Source organism: Stylophora pistillata, chromosome 1 (assembly GCF_964205215.1).
Source record: "Stylophora pistillata chromosome 1, jaStyPist1.2, whole genome shotgun sequence".
NCBI lineage: Eukaryota > Metazoa > Cnidaria > Anthozoa > Scleractinia > Pocilloporidae > Stylophora > Stylophora pistillata.
Window position 1 is genome coordinate 58,366,136 of NC_142519.1, and position 27,726 is coordinate 58,393,861.

At 40.1% G+C, this 27,726-nt stretch overlaps 2 protein-coding genes across 2 annotated transcripts; one reads left to right on the plus strand and one right to left on the minus strand.

The window, feature by feature from the left end:
* Positions 1-6,558: 6,558 nt before the first annotated feature.
* LOC148743348 (uncharacterized) lies at positions 6,559-22,687 on the plus strand. The gene is made up of 17 exons (XM_088725827.1): positions 6,559-6,704; positions 9,981-10,327; positions 11,530-11,694; positions 12,249-12,362; positions 12,493-12,615; positions 13,384-13,480; positions 13,572-13,790; positions 14,319-14,695; positions 15,204-15,371; positions 15,877-15,987; positions 16,340-16,456; positions 16,776-16,866; positions 17,329-17,709; positions 18,541-18,663; positions 19,101-19,226; positions 20,804-21,148; positions 21,568-22,687. Exons 1-17 carry the CDS (start codon positions 6,626-6,628, stop codon positions 22,191-22,193), a joined length of 3,609 nt encoding a protein of 1,202 aa, XP_088581953.1. The 5' UTR covers positions 6,559-6,625; the 3' UTR covers positions 22,194-22,687.
* Positions 22,688-23,320: 633 nt separating this feature from the next.
* Positions 23,321-27,370, minus strand: LOC148743349 (uncharacterized). Its single transcript, XM_088725998.1, has 4 exons — positions 27,213-27,370; positions 25,702-26,268; positions 25,016-25,165; positions 23,321-24,401 (listed from the first exon to the last, which is right to left on the minus strand). Exons 2-4 carry the CDS (start codon positions 26,092-26,094, stop codon positions 24,165-24,167), a joined length of 780 nt encoding a protein of 259 aa, XP_088582124.1. The 5' UTR covers positions 26,095-26,268; positions 27,213-27,370; the 3' UTR covers positions 23,321-24,164.
* Positions 27,371-27,726: the final 356 nt, after the last annotated feature.

Below are 27,726 nucleotides of genomic sequence, written 5' to 3' on the forward strand. Positions count from 1 at the left end.
AATATTAGAATTGGCTGTAGCATTAGAGGTACAAGTCGTATTGATCGGATCGAATTGTAAACATTTCGAGGATTTCCCACGGCACGAAGCTTGGATTTCTCCACCGTCGCTCTCAACGCTCAATAAGAGCTTCTTTCTGGGAAGTTCTCGATCCTTGAAGATTCCCTTCAATTCATCTTTGAACTCTTCAAGATGAACAGAGGCCTTTTTGAACTTGATCAATCGTCGGTAGCAAGCTTTACAAACTGACAACTCTCTGGTCGCTGAATAGCAGCTCACATTCACATCCAGACAGGAACTAATATTCGCCGGAAAATCAAAAGAACTTTTTCCAAAAACATAATTTTTTTCTTTTGTCTCAACTGAGGTGGAACAAATAAAAGAACGATCACTTTGCAAAACCTTCTTCAGGGTTTCCTCCAGCAAGAAACTACGATGAAATGCAGAATTTGAAAACGCGGGAATAAGGATAGTGATTACAATCTCTTGTGCTCTGATTGGTCGCATAAGAAACAATGTCAGCGATCTCATTGGTGCAAAGACAACAAAGGGAAAGGAATGTTGTTCGAATGTGAGGAGCCATTTGTGGGGAGAAGCGTTGCGTGACGAGACTAAAAATGGCTGCGAGGGAGACTTTGAGTGACGGGGAAACTTGTTTGCCTAACAAAGCTTAATTTTAAGATTAGGGATATCGTAAGTCGACTGTAGCGTAGCAAGATTCCTCACAACAATTTCACGAGAACAACTGAAGGACGCGGTCACGATAACTCACACCTACGGCGAAATCACCAGACTGAGAGCGTGAAAGACGAGAAGATAATATTTTATCACGAACTATATACTAAGCATGTTAAATGTACTGTGTATATATGTGTGTGACACATCCAGGCATGCAAGCATTTTGCACATTCCTGTGATCAACCAAGTCGAGGGTGTCTGAAGGGTAAAAATATGTAGAATAATTATTCGCTTTTTCTTAGTCTCACATTTTATTGGAATGGAATCTATGGATCTATTATCATTACCTTGGAAGACAGGAAGGAAATACATCTCAGACGACAATTTTTTACTGGGTTGTGGTCAAATGACGCAGCTTTTTTTGTCTCTAAAAAATGTTTATTTTTTTGCTAAATAATTTGGCGACAATCCATTACTATCACACTAATTTGCTCACCACAAAAAACTAATTTGCTCACCAACCTGTTACTTGAAATTTCTTTTGGCATAACTACCTCAAGTTGAATACGAGGGAATTATGCGTTCCTAAGAAAATGAGCTCCACAGCTGGTAATATTAGAATAACAAAAGAAACAGAAACTCTATTATATTCCCCTCTCGTAATTAATTACTAGAGAACCATGTGAAGGTGTAGTATGATCGTCCGGGTGAGTGTAGTCCTGAGAAGGACTGTTGTCGGTGGCAGTGACTGACGTTTCGACAACCTGTGCGGAAGTCATCATCAGAGTCAAGTGAATGATTGTTGTCAGTAGAATGTTCTTATTCCAGTTCGTGTGAAATGATCGGTTGGTTTTGCCGTGATGTTATTGTGACTGCCAAGCCTCCTACATCGGTGAGACTGGCAGAAACCTCACAACAAGACTGACTGAACACAGACGGGCGACGAGGAAAGGTGATGTCAGCAATCACATTGCTGAACACCATCGACTTACCAACCACAACATTGACTGGGACTCTGCGCAATGCCTAACCTACAGCACTGACTATTTTCAACGACTGACTCTGGAAAGCTGGTTTACTAACTTAGAACAGACTCCCCTAAACAGATGTCAACAACTACCCGCCCCATACAAACGACTCATTCACGACATAAACATCACAAACGACCGAAAAAGAACAACCTAGCTTTACCGACAGACCGAAACAGACCAATCACGACCGACTTACGTCACTTGAGTCTTACAGCCAATAACATCACGGCAAAACCAACCGATCATTTCACACGAACTGGAATAAGAACATTCTACTGACAACAATCATTCACTTGACTCTGATGATGACTTCCGCACAGGTTGTCGAAACGTCAGTCACTGCCACCGACAACAGTCCTTCTCAGGACTACACTCACCCGGACGATCATACTACACCTTCACATGTTACCCCCGGGTTCAAACCATTTACTGCATTACTAGAGAACCAGTTTTACGCGACTTAATGAGTGAAAAACCGGTTAGCCGAACCTAACAGCAAAAAGTACAGTTTTCACACTTTTACAGTTTTGTTTCTCTCTTCTTTCAATTTTATTAGATGAAGATTTTCTGAAGAATGCACTAAGCCTTGTAAATAAAGACCAGGTGGAAACCTTTCAGCATCTTTGAACGCAACCCCCTGGAGAAATATGAAACAAGAATGTTGTTTCCACAATGCTCAGAACACGGCAGAAGTCTGAGAAACCCTGAAATTCGCTGTTTGATACATAATCTTGATTTGCTCGGCTTTATTTCGAAAGAATTATTTTACCATTCCTGCATGATCTCGATGCCTGCCAAAGCGGTTTGGCAAAATGAAAGCAAACTGTCAATGTGTTAAACAAAAATAAGAAACGAAATTTATCGATGAAGAAAATATTGCAGATTGACTTACATCTACGTATCCTGCATCAGAGGCATATCCTGTCACGGCTATGTCATAACTGACCATGTTTTTGCCATCAGCTGTTTCACTAAACGCCACCGCGCAGTAACCGGTTGTTTGACAAGCAAGAGTGAAAATCAACTTGCTGTTGTTATATCTCCATTGCAGCTTATAAGCGCCGTCTGGAGATTCCAGGGTGGTTTTCGAGGTAGCGCTGATCTCACTAAAGGCAAGTGAGGCCAAAGCAAGTGTTACAAAAGGAAAAAAGGCCATGTTCCACCCTTCTTTTGCGTTACGTGAAGTTCAGATCTTCGGGCAAGTACTCTCAGGTTACGAGAGTAAAGATTATTGATCTCACAGATGTATTTACAAGAGCCACGGGATTACGTCACAATGACGTTTGTTGGATCGGGAACGTCGTAAATTTTCCAATTTTATTGTGTCATTTGGCAGCGATGACCAAACTAATCTACAATTTCTATGCCTGATAAACGCCTGTCTTTTTTGTCATTGAAGATTTTCATATTTTCCTTATATTTTGTGTGTGAAAGTTTTTGGCATCCTGCAGAAACAATATTGACTTTTACATATCAACCGGTTTAGCGTTTATTGTTGAAATATACTTAGCATTCCTCGATCGCAGAGTTCTTTTTCGTGTTCAAATCCAGTAGTTTATTTTAGGAAGAAATGATGGGTGTGAAAACTGAGAAATATTTAACGCGTTCATGGCCAAACTTTGGCTTCACACAAATAAAATCAAGATAGGAAAAAAAAAAAAAAAAAAAAAAAAAAAAAAAAAAACAAGAAAATTAGAGAACACAAGTGCCGGTTATTCAGTCTTTGATTATGTTCAAGTGGTTTAAAGTGACTTCACTGATTTATTTGATTTGCCTCCTTGCGGTGTTAACTACTTTTCAAAAAGTTATGATAATCTCTTTATAACAGAGCTACAGCCTCTTAGAAAGACCTCAGCTCGATTTTAGCTTTATCTACCTGTATGTCAGAAGCGTTCCATCAACCGAGCTTTTTATCTTTGAATTAGAAGCAGCATTTCAAGATTCATCTTTCTGCGAAGTGGAAACAAAAGATCTGTCTATGCGGTCAACTCCACCTCAAATTTTAGAATTGATAGACTTTGGGGGACTCGGTGCCATGCCCTGGTGTGTTTGCGCTGGGCCCAGCCTCCTTAACTCAGGATTCGAGCCCCGTTCAAAGTCACTGTGTCGTGTTCTTAGACAGGTAATTTACTCTCGCGATGTCTCTTGTCCCAAGACGATATGATTAAACTGCAAACTGTTAGGGAAACTTGACGCCATAAACTGAAATGTTTCCCATGGGAAGTTGGGAAGACGCCAAGTGGCTTGTCGGTAAGGAAATTAAGATGAACCAAGGAAAGAGGGGTGTTTTGGCTTGTGATAATATAGCCTGCAGAGCAGGCGTTCTTGTGGAGTTTGGGCGAAAATCAGGACTTTGGGCTTTCTGTTTTGTTTTCCAGACCGCGCGTAAAATGGAGCGAGGCGAAAAATTAGGAGGCGGGGAGAGGGGGAGAGGAGAGAAGGGAGAGAAGGGGGAGAGGAGAGAAGGTTCCTTTCCCTAGCCCTAACCTCTCCCCCTCCCCCCACCTTCTAATTGTTCGCCTCCCTCCATTTTACTCGCGGTCTGGAAGATAAAACAGAAAGCCCAAGGTCCTAATTTCTAGTGATAATAATACAGCAGTTGACGTGTATGACATGACGAGCAGACTAATGACGTCACATAACCACACTCCTCCTGTAAGTCGATCATTATTGTTCCAGACAATTCTGGAATTTCCCAGATATTTTTCATGTAACAAACCGCATGAAAATGATCCACTGCCAAGAGCAAGATAATCAAGTGATTATCTCATGTTATTGCGTGCCATGCATTGACAGGAGGCATTGCCAGATTTCTCTTGATTTGAGACACAATCTTAACCTTTTGAACGCGGTATTTTTGATATCAGCTTCGAAATAAAAATACACAGCCCTCACCAATTCGCAAATAATTACGTTCGCTTTCATGACCAAGTAGCATTTCGTTTGCACATTCTTTGAACAACTTTGCATGAGTGAACTTTCTTTAATGATCGAATTTAAGATTGGAGCCTCTACTCAGCTTTTCTCAAGCATCATTACTTTTTTATGTCTTCCGAATCAATTGCAACAGCAGAGAGATTGGCATTGATTTTAATTTTTCTCTCCCTTGCTGTGATTTCAGCTACTGTTCATCGATATCTTTGTCTTTTAATTTGGCCTTCCATGGTCCTAAATACGAAATTCGTCGCAGGACATCCGCAGACCACAAACCATCGCGTGATTTCTGAAGGACATTGTGGAGTTGTACTTCGGAGGTGTAGAAGGGCTTGTAGCGTCTTTTGACCGTAATTTTCATGTCTTAAATTTCGTCTAGACAGCATCGAGCGATTTTACTCAACACTAATCGATACACGAGTCTTCGGCGCTGGCTAGATGAGGGGAAACGAACCATGGCGAGATGCATCAGAGTTATTTCCCTCGGACTAAACGTACACGATTTCCGCGAGAAACTCCTATCTCTAGGTAATGCAAACGGACAAAAATACGCAGCTCCCAGTTGGCTCGTCAACTCAGTTTGTAGAGTACTGCACCGTTATCGCAGAGGTCATGGGTTCAACTCCTGACAGGCCTTAATTTTTTTCAGGCTTTATTTTCACCACTGCCTAAGTAGTGTTCGCTAATACGAAGATCGCTCTGATCTGCAAAATTAATTGTTATGCCAAGCATTAAAACGTATGTCGTGAAAAAGGGAGAAGATACAATATTAGCATTTAGAAAGAGTTGACGACATGAATTCTTTGAAACCATGTTTGAAAGATCCAAGCTTCTGCGGAGGAAAATATATGAACTCCTTGATAAACCTGCCAACCTAAGTCACATTTGCTCCTCTTTCATGGTAGCTTAAACTACTTTAGCTCTTTCAAAGGGCCGGACCGCCATGACAAAAAATATTGATTGCGTAATATCTAGAAGATTTCTCATGTCTCGAGTAGTTGTCACAAATAGAACGAGAAGTGATTTCGAACAGTTTAAATTTACATTACTAGTGCTGGTCGAATCACATTCTCGGAGTCTCCAAGCCACCACAGAATTAACCTGTACAGCAGACAAGCAGATTACCTGAAAATTTCAAACGAGTCTCATCCAAGAATTTGCACTCTGAATTTCATCTTAAGATTGAAAAATAATTCCTGAAGGATTGGGGACAAATTCATCATTATGAACTCGTTTTCACTGAGCAACTGTTCAAAACCACAGCTGTAAGGTTGCCCGTTAATAAATGTCATCAGTTCAAGAAGAGATCCTCTCTTCGATTTCACTTAATCTTTGTGTTTTCTAAAAATAACTGCTTTTGTGGAGCTATCCTCAGTAAAAGATTATTATTTGATAGTGGCGAGAGATTTAGATTGAAAGAGTGCATGTCTTTGGGGTAATACAAATCTATATCCTTTGAGACTAAAAACTGGCTTTGATTTTGCGTTTACGTGTTCCAACTAGTCTGACTGATCCCATCTGTTGATGTAATTCAAGGTCAGATATTTTAATTATAATATGATTATAATTTTTTTTAGGTAGGTTTTGCACCAAATTAGGACATGATTTTTGTTCGCTGACCTTCATTTAAAAGGTTGCGTTCCTGTGTAAAATTACGCAACTTAATTCCATTTTTCGCCAGAATTAGCAAAAGAAAAGAAAATTTCATTTGATAAATGTAAGAATTCAAAGGTATATAAAGAAACTTTAAATATAGTCTCGTCGAGGATGCTTCCGATAGCTTGTAACGATTTCCATGTGCTCCTTAATTTCTGACTAACGAAACATTTCTTGATAAGAGTACAATTGGCAGACAGTCAAACCGAAAAGGATCCCCACTCAAATAAGATTAAGCTGCCATTCAAGCATTTTAGCCTTAAAGCAACCTTTCACTCCTACCTGTGGCAGTGTTCATTTACAAATGGTTATGTTCACTTCAAGTTATGAGAGCGATCATGTTTTTTAAGAACAAAGGCGTGCTTCTCTTGAGTTGGCTCTGTGTATGCTTGCCAAGCGTGCAAGGTAATTTTCTGTGTGCAATTTCTTTACTTTTGCGATGTACTCCAATGAGGTCTTTAATTGCTTTTCTCGATCGCTACGTTTTCCGGGACATTTTCAATGTTCTTTCCTCTTAGAAACAAATGCCACTCCTGCTTATCTGTCAAATAGAATTTTTATCTTTTGGGGCCATGATTAGGGATGATAAATCCATGGTTGATTTCATTTTGTAAATCAACTTATTTTTATAGAAGGAAGAACAAATACGTTCGTCTCAGTGGAATGCGTGTGATTCCACCTTTCATTTCTTTTCGATATGACCCAATCTCAATCAGAGTAACAAATTCCTACCGGGTTTATTGGTAGAATATCACGTCTCACTACCTCGAGCTCAATAAAATATTCAAAATTCTGCTCCCAAGCTTAGAATTGACAAAGATGCATAATAAGGTGACCAAGGGACTGATCATGGCTCTGATGGTTGGGGCACATTGGGAAGAACTCGAGCATAAAGCTCTGTATGGAAGAAGAGGAAATACTTGCCTGAAAACTCGTTTCCACAACTGTGAACCGAGCTTTTACTTTATCAAAATGTCTGAAATATTTTTATATCTCAAACTATCGACAATGTTTACTTTTCTTTCTCTGGTTAATTCCGCAAGGTCGTAGGACTGATCTATGCAATTTGATCGGCTCACGCGAGATTGGCGTTGGCTAGCAGACTTTTTGCACTTGCTAGACCAGGGATATTTGCCTTCAATGGAACGAGATATTCAGTGGAGTGGAGTTATGAGTAAATTAAGTTTGCAAAAGAAGGATGCATCCCTAACCAAGTAAATTTTATTTATACTTATAGTTTGCGCCCGAAAGTTGCGTTTCATGCTTCGTTATCCGTTCTAGTACCATACAAGATGTTCGATTTTTAATCCAATTCAGCTATGACACGTTTTTTAGATGATATATGCCGCTTTTCTATCCTCGATAGAAAAAACGCTCTAAGTCAGCGCTTTTCTATCGAGACAATTTGACCACTACTAACCCAGACCAAATGAAATCTGAATCTTTTGATTAAGGAATACGCCGTACATCCACGGCATACATCAACCTTTTGTGCAAATTAGATTTTTGTCATAGTGAAAATTTGGACATTAATCATTCACCGACGAGTTGGTTGGCTATACTCCACTCTGCTTCAAACTTTGAGATGACAGTTGAAATCGAAGGACCAGATTACCTTATTTCGATTAACGCATAGAACTCAGCATTCATTTCGTCGATCCTTAGTCAGCAGATCACTGCTAATCAGCGACTTGAGGGGTTTTGAGGATGCATTATTCTTAAAAAAAAAAGTTCTTCACTTATTTCGTCTTATTTACTTATGGCAAGGGAAAACTGTAACCACCTATCTAGCATTTTGGTCAAACAAGTGTGGCAATTTGATGAGGGTACGCCTAAAAGCCATAAGCAGCCTTGCACGTCGTTCACCTTTCGACATCAAACACTGCTCGAGTATCATTTGTCTGTAAGTAATGAAGGGTTAGCTATTTTCCATAACCTTTTATGGTCCTCAGCTTAATAGCTGTTATCACATATCGGCGTGTCGTTGACATCTTTCAAGTTTTTTGTTCGAAAAATTCCAGGCCACCTACGCGCGCTCTGGCTCGTCGCACAAAGATATCAAGGGAGCCGAAACACATAATTTCCGACGACCTTTGCTACTGGGTTGGCCCGGGTTGTTCTCTTCTTTTCTTCCCGGCTTTCTTTCGAGTCCTACTGTTTTTACGCTCATTTGGACCTACCTGAAATGTGACTTTATGAGTTTGACCATTTTTGAGGGTCTCCCAGGGGTAGCCTGCGAACAGGCTCCCGGCTTGGAGGACGCGTAGCAGGGGAAAGGGAAGGGGATCCTCCCCTTCCTCTTCCCCTGCTTCGCGCCCTCCAAGCCGGGAGCCTGTTCGCAGGCTATCCCAGGGGGGTTCGTTGTTCCCTTGTTCCCGTCCAAAATTGTCCTATGTTCCCATGTTCCCACACTGTTTCCTTACTTGTTCCCCGTTTAATAAATTTGCTTGCCACTTATCGCCGCCCTCAATTCCCTCCCGCAAAAAAGAAAGACAACAAAAACAAAACTTATAATAGAATAGAATAATTTTATGAGAATGAGATGAACATGGTTATGCTCATTCGATCATATCTTTTATTGCATGTTAGACTGCGCAATATAAGAAATAAACATTGTTATTATTATTATAATTATAGTTAATGAATAATCACAAATAAAGAGCTTATTCAAGCGTTAGATATATTCAAATACGAGCCAGATTTGGGAAACCTACCTATTAACTCCCGCTCCTTCGTTATTAGTTTGGTAATCACTGCATTCCACTGTTCTTGGGAATCAATCTCAAATACTCTACCTTTTGGATAGTTCTTTGTGACTTGAAACCCTTTCACACTGATCGTCACTCTGAATCTCGCTATGCTTAGCTGGCTACACCGATCTGCGATTCGAAATCCTTCTCTAACTCGAGCAATAAAATCAAATAATGTCTTGTCACTTTCGCCCCCTATTCCCATTTCAGAGGACCAACGCATATGCTGGTTTTTCATCGCCATTTCTATAAGTCGCAGCAGTGACAGGCAGCACAACACCGATCGGCAAATCTCCCCGCCATCTTGGCAATCTGTGACAACAGATTCCCGCCAACTTCTCGCACCCAGACTCCCAGCTGATTGCTCTTTTTTTGTTTGATTTCTAGTGTACGTAAAGTAAGACGAAACCAATGACAGTAGTGCATAAATGACCATAAATGAAAGCTCAGAAATAACGGTCTTTATTTCTTATATAGCAATATTTTCTCCTCTGATTTGTACAGTTTTGTTCCCCTCTTCCCTAAAAATAGGCTTATGTTCCCTTGTTCCCTTCAATATTTTGCCAATGTTCCCTTGTTCCCCCAAACCCCTGGGAGACTCTCATTTTTACCAAAATTCAGCTGAAGCTTTTGATAACAGATAATTTTTCAGCAATTATAATGAGTGTTATGCTTTCTCTGACGTCAATTAAAGTGGCGCATTCTCGCTTAAATCATTTTCCCCAGCAGAATCGAATTTCTGCCTTCCCAACCTTAGTTTCTACTGACCCGCTTCATTTACAATTTGACATGGTTTGACATTCAATAAATTCAACAGTTTATAACGGAGAATAGGCAGAGAGCCTACGAAGAACCCTTGCAGGACCCTCCTGTATCGCGCATCCGAGGTTGACTGGTTAATTACATTAGAGAATTTCAATTTTATTCATAGGAGTTGAGAGAGGAAAAGTTGCCATAAATCAGGAGGGAAGTTGCGGCGCCCACTGTCAGACGGTGTCATTTAGCAACCGTTTCTCCGGTGGAGCTCCTTTCGTGTTCGCTTCTCTTAACCATGGAAATGTCTCATCCATTGTTCACGATTCTGCATTCATTTGGGTTGAGGATGTCACTGCAGCCGATTTCAAAGCGTGTTTGGTGCAAGGAGGACATAGCTCTGGAGGTAACACTACTATCGATTGGCTTGCGTTCCACGGTGCTCAATCGGGAGTTTATCATGGAAAAACTAGTTTCGGCCTGTTTACCACTGGAACAAAGTGTGAGCAGGTCTCATTTCCTCAGGTAATTTAAAGAATGGAGGTTACTTCGGTTAATAAGTCTCGCCATGATGTTGTATTGTATTGTATTGTAATCTTTATTTAGACACGATCAATTCATCAGCCTATAAAAATACATATCACATACGCTAAGATATTTAAAATTAAAACTACATACTATAACACTAAAGCTGTTTTCCGTGAATGCCGTGCGTTAGACTTAAAGAATGTCATTGATCTTACGTTTAAATAACCCCAGAGACTCTGTGTTCCTTATATCGCTTGGTAAACTGTTCCATAATGTGGCGCCATTGTAGCTAAAGCTTTTTCTGTAATAACTAGTGCGCGGGAGTCCCTGAGGTCATAAGCAGAGTCACGCCACGTAAACTTTGAATATAGATACCTTGGAGCTAGCCCGTGCAGACATCTAAACATCATGGTGGCTTTATTGATTTCCTGCTGGCGTGCAAGATTTTTCCACCCTAAAAACTCGAGTCGCTCAGTTGCATCAGCATCATAGTTAGAGAATTTCAACACACGGGGTGCTCTATTCTGCAATTTCTGCAGTTTGTCTCGTAGCGTTTTCCCACAGCAACCCCAAACAATGTCACAGTAATCAAAGTGAGGTTTTACTAAAGCTTGGTAGATGAGATGTAAGGTTGATGCTGGGATCAGGTGCCTAATTCGCTTTAGGGCCCCGATACCAGAGGCGATCTTTTTCGTTATAAAACAGAAAATAATCAAAGAATGTTAAAAATCCTCAACTAATATGTAGTCTCCCTCGCAACCGTTCTTTAGGATATAATTTGAATATATCAAAAAAGTTGAAATGGTAAATTGGCCACCGTTATGATTATAAAAGTTGACGTTTCGAGCGTTAGCCCTTCGTCGGAGCGAAGGGCTAACGCTCGAAACGTCAGCTTTTATAATCATAACGGTGGCCAATTTACCATTTCAACTTTGTTGATATATTCAAATTGTTTCGTTACCCCCACCGACGCAGCCCCAAACAGTTTCTTTAGAAACTATCAGCCTTCGTTCTTTAGGATGTCACCCAACGCTTTTCGTTGCGAGACATCCTCACGATCAGAAGGCAACCATTTCGTTAGGAATTTTTGATAAGCGCGATAACCCTTTGCTTTGCTAAGGTAGAGAGCTCGTCTAACCATATTAATATATAGACCATAGAAATGAAAAATGGCTGATAGCAGGAGTTTTGCCTCTCAGGTCTTCTCACAGTTGCCCAAAGTCCAAGTAACTGTTAAACACAGTGCATCAAACCAATCACAGGACGCCATGAGCGTTTGGATTGAAAGTCTCTCCACAGGTCAGTTCGAAGTTTGTCTGAGGGAGTCGAGGACGTTTGATGGACCTCATAGCAATCTTGTGGTGGTATGTAGGACATCTTTTTCATTTTTTAATATGAGCTCAATGGAACTCATATTAAGCATGTTGCTACAGGCAGCTTTGACTGAAATTTAAAGAGGCTTTCTTCTCGTACCAAAAAATGTTTAGAAAATGTTTCACCCTTCTGAAAAATACTTTTGAGCTTCGAGCATTTGGTCTGGTTACTTAGTTACCCATGCCCCTAGGAAACTAAAATCAATGTCATCGCCAGACCTGATATCGCCTGTGTTTCACTATTTCATGTTTCTATAGTACTTGGATGAACATTTATCGCGCTTGCCCAATTTCAGACCATTTCAAGGTCCCCTTTCGGGAAACAACGCCTGAAATATTCGGATTTAGTAGGGTTGACTTGGGCTCTAGTGATTTACTATTTGATGGATTATTAACCTACTAACTTTAAAAATTTGTGAGGATAAAAATATGAATGACGAGGTAGTTGTGTCATCAAGTACTGAGTCACTTGTGAATTCTGAACAAGGAACCAAACACATTGGAAAATTATTTCGTCACCGTCTTTATTCTTGACTGAATTCTAGAACTGGATAGCGTATACAAGTCATCCATCTTCGTGGGGAGCTAAAGAGACCTCGAAAGTTGTGTTCTCTGAGTATGAGACACCAAATGCAAGAAACAGCTACGCCTTATGCAAGGTATGTGCAATTAAGGGATGGCACCACATTCATGTCTTCCCAATCTCCCTGATTTCTCAGGGAATCGAGTACGTTTTCATCTTCAGATCATGCCTTTCTTCAACCAAACTGTTTTTTGCATTTCTTGCAGAATATAAACTTCACAAGCCCATTTTATGAGCCACCAGTTGTTCTCACAGCTGTACTCAATGGACGCAACAACCGTGTTAACATAGGAAGTCAAGTGAAAGGTCCCTTAGTCAGTTGGCTGGAGGTATATTAACTGATTGTACACTCGCTCGCTCTGGGTCTTTAGCTTATGCAAACAATGTACTGATACTACTTAGGTTAACTTTACAGAGAGAAGATGGCTGCCCTTGACTTTTCATATTTTTTTTCATCACTGACTAGTAGAACTGACCCATTCTTCCAGCTATCCATACTCCGTTTATCCATCTATGCATGCATGGATGCAGGTATACATGTATGCATGTACGCATGTATGCATGTATGCCTGTGTGCATGTATGCATTTGCGCATGTGTGCATGTATGCATGTATACATCCAGCTATTTGTTCATGAATTAATTCATCCATCCATTCTTCCATGAGTCCTTGCATCTTTGCATACCTACGCGTATGTAGCTATCTATTCACTTACTCACCTACCCGTTCATAGATAAAGATTTCAAGAGACGAGTCAGTGTAGTTGAATATGATATGGTAATATGTATATGCTGCTTATTCTTCACTTCCATACAATTCATAATATACACGATGTATTTTCAAACAAGTTTGGTTGATTTTGAATTCGGTCGTAGAGTAGGGGAGGGTGTTAAACATTATTTGCTTTTAGTAACCGATATCTCTTTACATAGCAAGGTCATTGTTATGTTTATTCACCCGATGCAACATTGTTTTTTTCAATCAGTTATTGTCGGACTTATCGTTTTCGGCTCTCTTGTTTCTCCCTCACCTCATTTAATTGGATGAAGCAATTTTCTTGACTAGATCTTACCTCGCGCGCCTTTTTTGTTTGATAGGAAGTAACCAAGTCTTACTTTCGAGTTTGTATCAAAGATGACGCAGGGCATGATGGTCAGAGGGCAAATATAAATGTGGACTATTTAGTTGTCGGAGGTAAGTTATGGAATGAACCATTTCTGTGTTTTCTTCTGGTTTTTCAATATAGCCTTCTTAAATAACGGTGTAACATGCCTGCTTTTTCTAGACCTCGATCCCTGTATGAATGCAAGCTGCAAGTACCACAGTCATTGCGTTGCCTTGGGTCCTCGGCAGTTCACATGCCGCTGTAAAAGCAGCTGCCCATCATTCGAAGAACAAGTCTGTGCCTCCAACGGCCGTACTTTCAGAAACCTCTGCTTACTGAAGAAAGAAGTTTGTAGAACAAAAGGAAACTATTCTTATTATCACCCAGGAAGTTGCACAGGTATCACATGTATGATTATATGAATTAGTTAACCGTGAGGCCAAAAGCAGGGGTGGGGGGGGGGGGGGAGAGCAGACATTGACTTAAATTTTGTCGCCCTTTTAACAAAAAAGGTAACACTTGAGTCGTAAGCGAGAGCGTCACTAAACAGATACATATAAATATGGAAACTGTTATTTTATGAAACTGATTTTAAAAAATTCAGGTCTTTTCGGGGCGTCAACTTGGTGGAACTTTCCTTCAAGTCTCCTGGTTGCTTCAAAGTAACTTTGTCAGTTCTCTGATTGAAGATGGGTAAACAACAACCACTGTACACATAGCATTTATTTCTTTGTATTAATCTAATTTACTGAAAATAGCCATCGACCAATGAGCGAAAGAGAATTTCTACAGTTCCTTATATTAGAAAACTACGAAGCTAGCGACTATAACATACTCTGAGGTCTTCGTTGCAATAACTTCGTCCTGCCACAGTACCAATTACTAAGCTGATTTGGTCTGGATTCAATTGTTTCTGCTCATTTGCAGGTTTTCCACTCCAGAGAGGAAGACATAAGTTTCGGAACGTCCCTTCCTGGGCAGAGGATCAGTGCGAATCCATAGACTTTGATCCTTTTGTATTCTATCCTCACAAGAAAGTCTACGTTCAACTTACCGTCAATCACTTTAATTATTCTGATCCCGGCACCGTGCATGAGGCCACCACACCCTGGGTTGAAAGCGTCAACAGCACTCAGTTCACAGCCTGCGTCACTCGAGCTGGCAGGAATGATTACCCCTCAGATAGCTTTGCCGACGTTGATTGGGTGGCATATCAGGGTGCTCCCTCTGGGGGAGTGGCTGGTGAAGAAAAGTTCTCCAGATGGTGGACTGGAACTAGCTGTAAAACAATTACCCTTCCAAGCGTATGTAAACTGTTGTGATCATGGATTGTAAGGGGGATAGGGGGAGAATCTCCTTGATTTGGCCTACAAATAGGGATGTGCCGCGTATCACAGGAATATCATTTTGGACTGGGACCCCTAAACAAAGTACAGTCTTAGCTTATAGGTCCCGGTGTACTTTTGTGTGAAAAAAATTGCTTTATTTCAATGTAATTCTAGACATACTGTTGGGATATACTGAGAGTTGCTTCCTAAATGATGATATGCACGAGGTCGACTGTTTTAATCCCAACAGCGAAAATTGGATTTTACTTCCTTAACAGGTTCAGGTTCAGGTTCTGGAAGGTTCGGGGCGTACTCCCGTGCACGCTTTAAGCACAGAATCGACGTGCAAGAGATGGGGTGGGGAGGGGGGCGAGGGGGCAAATATCGCTGGTGGGCCTCTAATTGGTTCGAATATATCAACTCAAGATCGCGTTTATCATTTAAGCTACTTGGACATTATTGATCCAATTATTTGTTTTTTCAGGGAAAGTTCCTCACCTCGCCAACAGTAATTGTAACTGCTGAACACTACAGGTCAGGTTTAAAACATGACGCTACCTGCGTGTGGCTGGAAGATGTCTCAGCGAGTTCGTTTAAGATTTGTCTACGAGAGTTTCAAAACTTTGCAGGGGTTCATGATGACATCTCTGTGGTTAGTATTAAAACACAGGGCAGGAAACTACAGGATGTATATTTTTGTTTTGTTTTGTTTCAAGCACCATATTTCGGCTTCTTAAATCAGCCTTCTTGAGGTATGGGTAGAATTATCGTGGAAACTTCGCGTTCCTATGCGTTTTATTTTTGTCTTTTTTTTTTGAGATGCTCAGGATTTATTTGCCATTCAATAAAGAGAAAAAAAACGTTTTTAGGCTTTTAGATTGAGTCTCTGTTACAAAAGTATTTTTCAGTGGGAATAAATACTTATCCTTAGCAGAATTAACAGGGAGGGAAAGACAAATTCTGCAAAAAGGTCAGCATTTTGCTTTTTTTTTAATAAAACTCGCTTTTCAGGCAATTTGATTCTTTTCACGCTGAGTTCTCATTTTTTCCTTTTTCCTGACCGCCCTTTTCATTTATTTGGTTTTTGTTTAAGATACCCAATTTGGCATAAAGAAAACTGATGAATTTTCTCCTTTTTTCTTTGTACCCTCTTACAGAACTGGCTGGCGTTTGATTCCCTTCATAGACCACTCTTTAGAGAACACAACGATGTCAGCTTTCAAAGAAACCTTTCGCCTGTCAAGAATTATAACTTTGCCTTCTGCAAGGTAATTCAAAGTTATTAAGGGGGGGGGGGGGTGAATATCAAGGCGAAGGTTAGCCCGCGTTAGGCTCTCGCTCAGTGGAGACAGGTAAAAAAATGGAGCAAGCACTGGAAAGAAAAGTTGGGCTCCTCTTGACAACTACTAATTCACTTTTCTCCATTCGCCGAGGGTAAAAATGACTAACATAACGAAGAACCCTGTTTCTATCCTCCAATTTTTCTATGTTAGGTAAGGAAAGGACGACAAGTAGACAAATTGATTTTTCTTAAGTAACATTTGATTACCAGGTTTTACGTTTCACTGACACGGCCTGAATCCAAATACACTTGCCAGATTTTGAATTTTACGATCATAGAATGTAAGCTTCACTGGAAGTTACAGCAAATCACCAACCGTGCTTTTGACAGCCAAACATTCTACTTCTGGAGGAAATGCTGCTGCAGAATGCAATGGTATAGTGAGCTGGATAGAGGTAATTTGAAACTGTGTAAGAATGAATACATACAACTGAACAAAGCACGCACTGATAAATGGTTACTTTTAAATTACACAGAAGAACGATCTGACAAAAATAGCATGCCATTTCGTGCCATTTTAATGCCGCAACTGACTTAGCTACACGTACTGCTAAATTAGCCAAAAATGTTGTAACAAAAGACTTGGATAACTCGATGCGCTGACACTTATCAAATAATAAAATATTGAATTTTCAAGTATGCAGTTCTGCCGTCTCTCTTGTGACACCTGTAGGTCTTAAAACTATATTTATATCAATTAAATTTTTTCAATAGTTCATCACCACCTCTGGCTTTAGAATATGTGTCAAGGAAGTATTTGTCAATCGCTTTGATCCACTAACTGTATCATATGCAGTTCTAGCAGGTAAAATCTGGTACGGTGTCCTTGATTTTAATCATGGGGTGTGGTCCCTTTCCGGACGCATTTCTTAGGACACTTGCTTTCTTTCCCTCCACCCCCCTTCATTATTCCTTTTTAGGATTTTATAAGCACCGCCTGGCGATGAAGAACAAGGAAGAGATAGAAATGATGCGAATTAATTTTGTTAGTGTCTTGTAAGTGGTATTGTAAATAACTGTGTCTTGGAGTGTAAGTTAGTGGCATCACGAGCAAGCGAATAAGCAAGCCAAGGAAAAACAAACAAGCAAATTAGCACCCCCCCCCAAAAAATAAACAAGCAAACAAGCAAACGAAAGAGCATGCAAAAGATAATAACACCTAACCTAAGCAAGCAAATCATGCTAGAACAAAAAGCATGTACAAGCTATAATATTTTCTTAAAGAGAAAATGTGATTGAAATGAATTTGTTCAACTTTCTTCAACAGACATATGCCAGGCGGGATGGGCGTACTATAAGGGACACTGCTACAGAAGAATTTCTTCCTGTGATTCCTGGAGTGGCAGCCAGGTAACATGCGCCACTCTGGGGGCTAATCTTCCCAGCATTCACAGTCAGGAAGAAAATGTGTACATACAGAGTCTACATGGTAGTGATCACTCGTGGCTTGGCCTTTCTGACCAGAACACTGAAGGAACATTTTTGTGGAGTGATGGATCACAGTTTAATTTCCATTACTGGGCGAGCCATCAGCCAAATAATTTTCACGATGAGGACTGCGTCCATACTCTTGGTTTCCTAAAAAGTCATAAGTATAGATGGAACGATGTAAATTGCTCAGACTGTCATAAATTCACTTGTAAGAAAGGTAGGTCTACCGTATGTTGGGGAATTTCTTTTTATTTAGAGCAAAGTTCTGCGACAAAAGAGAGGAACACGTACAATCTCCTGGGTTTTATAACGCATGGGATTTAATAACATTATTCGAATAGTAGACGGCTGTGCCCGGAAAAGGGGCTTTACTGTCGCTTTCCTCAAGGGTTGTCCGGGGTCATTCTCTCTAAGGAAAAAAAAATTGAAATCTAGAAGCTGTGATGTAATTCCAGCATTGAGGCCAACAAAATGAGTGGTGTTTACAATAATTTATTAGTGAAGTCAAATGCCTTGCAAATCCCCAATTTGTTTTGTTTTATTTTGTTTTGTTTTATTTTGTTTTTTTCTTTGTATAAAAATTTTGGCTGTCTTTTTGCCAAAACAAAATTGAAAAATATTTTCACATGGAGAACATAAATCCAAGGTGCGCTCGTACCTGTTACCTCATAACCTTGCTTTTCCCGGTTTAATTTCAAATTTACATCTGAGTATAACAAAAACAAGTATGAGAATATGTTTTCAAGCCAAATGGAGATTAACGTGTTTTGTTTCGCGTTAACAAAGATACCCCATGGATTATAATCAGAAATATCATTTTTCAAAATATGCTATATTTGCTAAACATAGTTTGCTAATAGTGTTCAAATAGAATTCTGATAAAATGACTTTTTGACTGAGAAATAGAGACCTTCCCCGAACAGTAACACAGTTCCCTTTACGTTCTTTCGTTAGCAAACCAAATGCAATCTTTGCCAAATGATACTAAAAATTAACTCTAGAAGTGATGCTAAAAATTCAAATATTCTGTTTACATTTTACCTCGTAGACTACAATGAATGCAAGGACTTTGCTTACAGCTGTCCAGTTAACGCCACTTGTGTGAACAATGTTGGTTCTTACTCTTGCCAATGTCCAGCTGGATTTCGCTTTAACCGAAGAAATTGCACAGGTTAATGAATTATATATGGCAAGGGATTATAAACCGTTTATACTCTCTTGTTTTTAGCTAAAGCCTTCAATAATGTTTTGTAGTTATAATATTAGATATGAAATCAGCCAGGTTTTCAGGTTATGTAATAGCTAGAGTATTGAGACTGGTTGTTGTTATTTCATGTTATCTCTACGTTAATTAGTCAATTGTAATGAAATAAAAGTAATACTAATAATAATAGGTAGACCTCGTAGTTTGGTAAGTAGATGAAGTAAGAGGCGTAATTATGTTCATCTAGCTTTTATTAGAGATATTTTAGGTTAGCTTTCAGCCTTTCAAGTTTGCAAGGAAACATTTGGCCATTTTATTCCTTTGGTCTTGCGTTGTAAATTTGTATTGCAAATTGGTAGCGCGTAATGTCACATGACAATAAATTGAGATATTTTATTGAACAGACGTTGACGAGTGCAGCTCGGGTTCATCTTCATGTCATGCTCAAAGCCAATGTGTGAATGTTCCTGGTTCGTATGAATGCATCTGTTTGCCAGGATACGCAGGGGATGGAAAAGCTAAATGTGAAGGTAACTGAGTATCGGCATTAGAAGGCTCTTCCTTCCTCGCTTCAAGGCGTAGAGTCTTAAAACTACCATTTTTCTAAGACGTAAGTTTTCGTTTTACCATGGCTAACTGGCTTGTGACAATCTTATGATCCTTTTCACGTTGACCGAATCAGTATCTGCTAAAATATCTCAAAGTGAGCTGGTATAGCATCAAACTAAGGTCAGAATAAATCACTCGGCCATTAACGTTTTACTTTGAATTTTTCTTTTGCATGTTTTTGTATTTCCATGGTATGATGGTTTGGGTTTATAGTAACGTATTACATCTAGACACGAGAATGCTCTGTCTCGAAGTCTCGGCCCTTATTTTTCTTTCTCATGCCATACTCCTGAGTGGGAGGGCGAAACACTGAGCTTGGCTCGTTTGTCATCACATTGAGTCAAATATTTCCTGTCCGGCCCCGCCCAACTGAGCAAATTGGCATTTTATTATTTGACTACTGCTTTTGCCTTTGTTACTCTTTCTCACTTGCGAGGCCTTACGCTGGACTGTGCAGCTTTTTCCGGCCCTTCTAGCGCCATCACCTACGGCTGTTACTGTAAACTGTAAACTGTATTTATTAAGAAAAACATTGCAGTTAAAAAACTGAATTGCGTCTCTTTACAAGTAAGAAATAAGAAATGATCTATAACTACTACTATAATAAAATTACAAAGACGACTACTCTTAAAAATCACTGAAATGCTTCCCTCGCACTCTTAACAATGAATGAATTTCCAAATCTATTTGTCTTTACAAGAGGCGTGACAAACCTCCTCTGCCTTCTCAGCTCATATGAAATAGAAACTGAGGGACGCAGTAGGCTGGTAATCTTACTACGTGGATCATTAACAATAGACTTAAACAGATGTTCTGCTAAATTTTCCTGGTGGGCCCTGATGGACTCGAGCCCTGCTAGCTGAAGGGCGTCCGAGTAGTGCACCCTTGGAAAATTGCATGAGAGGGCCCTCCTTTGCACACTTTCAAGCTCGACTTGAAGATACTTTGGTAAACTGTAATGGAAAACAGGAAAAGCGTAGTCTAGTGAAGACTTAATACCTGCGCAAAAATATGTTACAAGATCTGAAGTAGGAACATGCGCACGCTTAAGTTGAATAAGAAAATACAGTTTCTTAGACGCTTTCTTAACAAGTTCTTCTATATGGTCGTTCCACGTTAACGTATCATTAATTGTCAAACCGAGTAACTTTGTGCTCTGTATGGTTTGGATAGGAGATCCGTCTATGCAGACCCAAGGGAGTTGCAGGGGATCACGACTGAAGGATATAACTAATTCTTTAGATTTCTCGCCATTAAGCTGGCACAAATTTTCCTTGGACCAGTCGTAGATCGCTTCTACTGCTTCTTGTGACTTGCTCTGTTGGCCTTTAGGTATGCTCCCTGATACCATAGTACGGCCCTCATATCCCACGCACACAGGGATTTTTATCATGATGGTTTTCAGTAATAGCTCTCACGGGGCCGTATATGGTCCATGATAGGACTTTTTTCTGCCTCGTTTAGCTCTATCCTACTTACGTTTCTCTATTTCCGACAGCTCCACGCCTGACAGCAACAAGCTCTTGCGTGTTGTCCACCTCAAACAGTACGTCTGGTTACATCAGAATAACTCAAGCTGGCTCGCAATATAACAATAATATGGATTGCAGATGGAATTTTTCCTCCAATGCAGTTATAGAACTTGTCTTCTCCAGTTTTCGTACTGAATCGTCTGCTGATTTCGTGTCCGTGTACGATGGCGGGTCGGTGTCTTCGCCTCTGATAAGAAAAATGAGTGGATCTTCTCTCCCGTCACCTATTATAAGTTCTTCTAATAATCTCTACGTAAAGTTTTCGTCTGATGGCTCAAATACGTACGACGGTTTTGAAGCAGTATATCGAGGTAAAGCTATCAAAAGGTGGCTCAAGATGTTTTGATAATTCAAAAACTAGTCGGAGCGAGACGATTTCCTCCTAGAAACACCCTTAGTTTTCAGCCTTATGTGCTCGAAACTCGATAGACAAGTTCTGTGAACACTATTTCTATAGGAATTTTTTTTCTGCAAAGTTTGGCAGAAGAGTTAGTCGCTCTAGTTACTGTTCAGAGTCATTTGACTTTTTTTATAACGTAAGGTGGCTTCAGGCGGTAGAGCTTAATTTCCCTACATCTTGCTCTATCTTGCAAAAATACGACTCTATTGTATTGCAGTTTCATATGTTATGTTAGTACATGCAGATGCTTTAATAACAGCTGAAAGAACAACGTCAGTTACCTCAAGTTATTTATCAACCTGCTACTTATTCTCTCACTTCTGTTATCAGTTCTTACGGCTGGATCCATACGTATCAGTGGAAACAAAGCCATTGGAAGGGTTGAGGTTTACTATGATGGCCAGTGGGGTACGATTTGTGACGATGCGTGGGATATCAACGATGCTAACGTAGTATGCAGGCAGCTTGGCTACACACGAGCTAATCGAGCTTACAGTGGCGCCACCCACGGCCAAGGTACTGGTCCGATTTGGATGGACGACCTGGCATGCTCAGGCAGTGAGTCTCATGTATATGACTGTAGACATCGTGGATGGGGAAACCATGATTGTACACACAGTAGGGACGCCAGTGTGGAGTGTTTCTTGCCAGTCCGTTTGGTGAATGGTGGCGCTAGCTATGGCCGCGTGGAGGTCTATCACAATGGGCAGTGGGGCACGGTCTGTGATGATGGTTGGGATATGAATGATGCTAATGTGGTTTGCCGTCAGCTTGGGTTTCCCAGCGCATCATCAGCTCCTCAGAACGCGCGATACGGTCAGGGACCTGATCCCATCTGGATGGATGACGTAAATTGTCGAGGAGGAGAAGCTTCTCTATTGAACTGTGCACATAATGGCTGGGGAATCGAAAACTGTAACCATTCTGAGGATGCCAGCGTAACATGTAACACTTAGAAAACTCCGAAAACATCTTGCTTTTTACTAGCTATAATTGCTGAAACTAGTTACATTATTATAGTGTGTAAAAGAGAAATATCACTTCGGAATGAGTGAAACTTAAATTTAGAGTTAAAAATCAAAAGCTCTCTACAAGTAAGAAGAGATCACATTTTCTTTGAGTCACTCATACTTTGCCTTCTACGTTTCGGAACCTAATTTCTTAGGTAAATATGAAGTTAGAAACAAATAAAATGTTACGTATCTAAATATTAGCAGAGGTTCTGCCGAAGGCAAAACATCGTCATATTGATTAACAATCTAGTACGGTTTGTTAATAGAAACCTCATTAAGTAGGCTTTCATTTCGCGTTTTCAATTTTACAAATTTTGTAAACAACTTCAAGTTTTCGAATGAACAAATTCAGGTAAATGAAGAAAAAAAATTTGTACAATGTTCTTAGTTAGAATGTGTCTTTTTTAATGATAAATAAAATACTAGAGATCACAAAGTATCACAAAGCTTTTTTTGAATAGATAACAACTTTCTTTCATCCTTCAATTATTCTTAGCGGTCTCCCTACAGCGTATGAAATTTGTACTCGATTTCCTTCTTCCTTGTCCGTGTATTAGTGTTATGGCAGAAGTTACAGTATTTGTCTGGTTTCACATGTTTTCAACCTTTCTGTGTTCTCTCGACACTTTTCGCCCTTCAGTCCCGTCCTATGTTGAGTGCGTCCGCCAAGTCTCTCTAATCTCATGATAAAAGAATAAGTAACACTGGTGTGACTACATAAATCTTTTTCCAATTTGAAGGCGTAGTATGAATTGTTTTTGGATTTGAGTTTATAGGCGTAAATTAAAAAACTTTTTGGCTGGGATGTCTTTTAGGCCTTCAATGGCCGTCGTGACGTGATGTGAAAGGTCAATACAAGTGAAGTTTGGAAAGCTCTTAAGCAGCCTTAGAAACACGACACCTTTCCTCTAAGATTGTGAATCACCGTAACATGATGTCCTTAAGAAAAGGCATTATCTTTGACAACCGTATATTACTTTACGTTTAACAACTTCTCACCGAAAAGGAGGTGGTTAGTGGCGGATATTTACCGAGCCGCGAAAACAATCAGATAATAGAGCACAAAAAGATGATTTTAAGTTATTTATTCCTGCAACCATTACAATATTTTTGGGCAAAAAATCCCGCGCGCGTTGCTCGGAAGTGAATACCAAAGGGAATTCGAAGTTTGAGTTGCTAATCAAAGCGTGCCTTCGATGCTATCCTTTGTTTGAGTATATATTACATTTATTTATAGGTATTAAACACTTACAGCGAGTAATGTAGTAACAGTTATGTTGGAGCGAATCACATCAATCCCTTCCATGCGACCTCGCCTTACCAAGAGGATATCACTTGGTGTGAACAAAACTATGACGTCCCCAGTCATTACCCTCTTCTGTTCAGCTACTTTTTGTTAATTTCAGTGACTTTCAAGCTCTAAAGAAAGGTTTTTACTTCCGGATAACGCGGTTTACTTTTCCCTATCACCTCTGACTAGTTACAACTTTTTACCTAGCAGATAATTATGCTGTTTTGAAACTTATTATTCAAGAGTATTTAGGTTTTATGTTTTTATGCGATAAACCCGTTCTTGTTTCTGCTTTGGAGGAACTTCGAACTTTTCCTAATAAGCTAACGCTATCGAGAGTAGCTAGTGTCGCAAAATAAAAACCAAAGTAATCACCACGTGCACGTCAAATCAAAATAGGGAAGCTATCGAAAAGCAAATTGGGAAAATCTTGATACCCGTGAGGATAAAAAATGGCGGTGACTAGATTGCGATGTTCTTCAGAATTTTCTGCTGGGGGGGAAGGGGGATTGGGCACTAAGATAAAACTAATGCAAAGCAGGTTTACCATCAAAACTTGATCAAAAACTACTTCATTGTTTCAAGGTCACTATGGTAATTATAGTTTTATGTTTCTATGATTATCACGAAGGTGAAAATGTAAGAAAATAGGCAGTCATGCCAGCCAGGAAAATAGCAGTAGACGGGTAAATCACATGACCGGTGTTCGGTTTAGTTCCAGTCTTCGCTTCCATCGCTTCCATGGCTTCCTTTATCACGTTATGTTTGCCACTTAGTATCCCGGTTACTGTGTGTTTTGACAGGTCGATGTTTGCATCAGTTCCACTTAAAGCCCACACAATTGTTACTTGGGTATCATTCTGATAATGATAGCAATACAAAGACTTGATGAATGAAGGAACGAAGGCAAAGAGGGAATAAGAGAACGAGGGAACAGCAAAATGAGGGAACAAGGGAACAAAGGAACAAGGGAACGAAGGCACGATGGAACGAGGTGACGAGGGAAAGAGGGAACGAGGGAATAGGGGAACGAGGGAACGAGAAAGCAGGGAAACGAAGAAATGTATTGGATGAGTGAATGAGTAAGTGAGGAATGAATGAATATGAATGATTGAATGAATGAAGAAGTAAACGACTCTGAATCATTGTGGATAAGTGCATTGATGAAGGATAAATGAATGTATGAATGAATTAATAGAAGTATGATTGGACGGATGAGAAACAAATTGAAAGCTTGTTACTTGTTCTTTACATTTAAAGAAAACTGATAACCAACCATATTGGCCTGTTATATATCATGAAAAACTCCTCTATTCATAGTACACAGTTTTCAATTTCTCACACAGATTTATTTCTTGAAATTTTGGCACGGCCTCAATATGCAAAGCCATTGGTTACCAGCTTTCTTTCCTCGAATAAAGCCAAATTTTGTGATTGATTTTTAGAGCCTGCAGTGTCTGGCTAAAAATCTTACCTGGAACTGCACATCATCAGCGGTTTCTCCTGTTACAGCATCCCTGGAGAACTCCACCATGGTTGTACCGTCCTTTTCACTCACCTTTGTGAGGAGGAGGCTTTGCTTTGGGTTTCTGGTTGGTTTTGATAAGGACGTGCTCCAGTAATTCTGTTAGCAAACGAAGGCAAATGCTATTGATTTTAAATTGCATATTTATAGAGTTTGTTAAAGGTTGGCGGGCCCTACCTAGTATTTACTCTAAAATAAAAGTTCATCTATGTTATTTTCATTCTTTCGTCTGTCTCTCTTACATTTGCAATGCGTTTGTGAGTCATTCACGGAATGGGTAACTCACAGAGTCAATTTATCAGCTAATAGTCAGTAAGTCAGTCAGTCAGCCATTCAGTGAGTCAGCAACTCAGTCAGTTTTTATGAAGTCAGTCAGTCATTTAGCAAATTAGTTATCCAATAAGCTAGTCAGTCAGCCAGTCAGTCAATCAGCCAATCAGCCATGAAGTGTGTCCGTTAGCCAGTGTGTCAGTGAATCAGTTAGTGAATCAATGAGCCAGCCAGTCAGTTGGTCGGTCCATCAGTAGGTTGGCTAGTTAGCCATGTTAGTCAGTCAATTAACCAACCAATCAGATTGTTACTCAGTCAGTCAATTAACTCGTTCATTCATCCAGGCTTTCTTCCGTGATACCAACCCGGATATATCCGTCATTGGAGGCAAATCCACCCACTGCGATATCGTAGTTTTTCATGCCTCTTCCATCAGCTGTTGTGGTAAATCCTACAGCACACCAACCGGTTGTTTTACAGGTCATCTTGAACATCAGTGTGCTGTTGCTGTAGGTCCATTCGAGTTTGAATGAGCCATCGGGAGACATGACACTTGCATATTTTGGAGGAGCCATTGGAGTCGTTGGAGCCACCGATTCTTTTGTCGTTGGAGCCACCGATTCTTTTGTCGTTGGAGCCACCGATTCTTTTGTCGTTGGAGCCACCGATTCTTTTGTTGTTGGAGCCACCGATTCTTTTGTCGTTGGAGCCAACGATTCTTTTGTCATGGCAGCCACCGATTTTTTTGTCGACATCATTGTTGCCGATGGCAGTATGGCTGTTGTTGATGGCAACGGCGGAGGTTCCTTCGCTAAAGAAATCAAGTTAAATCTCCCATCCAATATTTTGGTCTTGTCGTGTTTTGACAAACCATTATTGTTTGCATCACCGCTGACCTTCGAGGCGAATATTACTTTAACTTCAGTGGTGTTCTGCAAAAAGCAAAAACAAAAATAAAACAAAAGAAATTTTTCAAGAAGATGATTGATTGAGAAATCTTAGGCTGGGTTTTCCTTTTTCGAAGGGCGTGGGGGACGGGGTGGTAGGTGGGCTGAGAACAGATGCTGGAGGTGAATCGTTCAGTGGGGATCAGTCACACATGTTCCCTAAGAATATACTTCTTCCATATTTTCTGCAGAAAATTCTTTAGACAGGGTGGGTGAGGGGGGTCTAAGACACTCGCCCCCTCCCTCCTGAAAGATTTCCACTCCCCCTCCCCTATCTGAAAGCTTTAAGCCAAATTTTACGCATGACATCCCTGTCAAAGAACAAATGAAAAATTATATCTGTATATTCACATTTATTATCACTGCAATTATAACGTATAGGATCTCTGAAATTTTTCTCTTTTCTTCACTCCTTAATTGGAAAAATTAAAAAAAAACAACCTGTCATATCAACACTCGGTAATTTCAGTAGAACCCGACAAGACCCGTTACGCCTAACCTAATGGTATAGCTTCGCACAAAAACTTCATGCACCCATCCTACTCATGTGGCAACTTTTTTAATCCTATTCAAACTGAGAACAACTTGACTTTCCGACACAAAAAAAGATATCCAATCGACCTAAAACTAAAAAAGGCGAATTTAAAGCAATGTTGTCTTTCAAGCTGTTAAATCTTATAAATCCCTATAATATATCTTTCTTCCATATTTTCTGTAGAAAGTTCTTTGGTTAGAGTGGAAGAGGGAGGGTGGGTTGGGGGGTCTAAGGTACTCGTTTTCTTCCCCACTGATGGATTTCCGCTAAAGGATTTCCGCTGCGAACACCTCGGCTTTCCGGCATGAAAAGATATCATATCGACTTAAAACTAGAAAAGGCGAATTTAGAGCAGTGTTGTCATCTTTACGCTACTAAATCGTATCATTGATACCTTAAATTGGACGTCTTCAGCATCTCCCGTCTCAGCATCCCTGTAAAACTCCACAGTGGTTATCCCACCAGCTTCAGAGGCTGATATGAGTTTGTAACTTTGTATTCCATCTTTTTTCGGTGGTCCCGGCCCTCGGCTCCAGTAATCCTGTCAAAACAAAGTCCAACCGCCTCAGGTTTACCATAAAGCGTCAAAGTGAAAAACACCACCGTTTATAATTTCAACCTAAATTTTTTATATAGAGAACTTGTCGATTGAGTATCCTAGAACCAAATCCACCGTACTCAGGGCAGCCAATCAGAAAAAGTAGGAGCGATGATAACTCAAAATAAACCATATATGGTCAGGTACAAGCGCAAGCGCTGGAAAAAAAACAAGCGAGTGTCCGAGCCATGATCGGTTTTAATTTTGCATCTGATTGGTTGAAAGGGTAGCGGAAGTAATCTACACCAGTCACGTACAGATCATTTCCTAGAAAATTAACCAACAGTGAGTGACGGGGAAACTTGCTTGC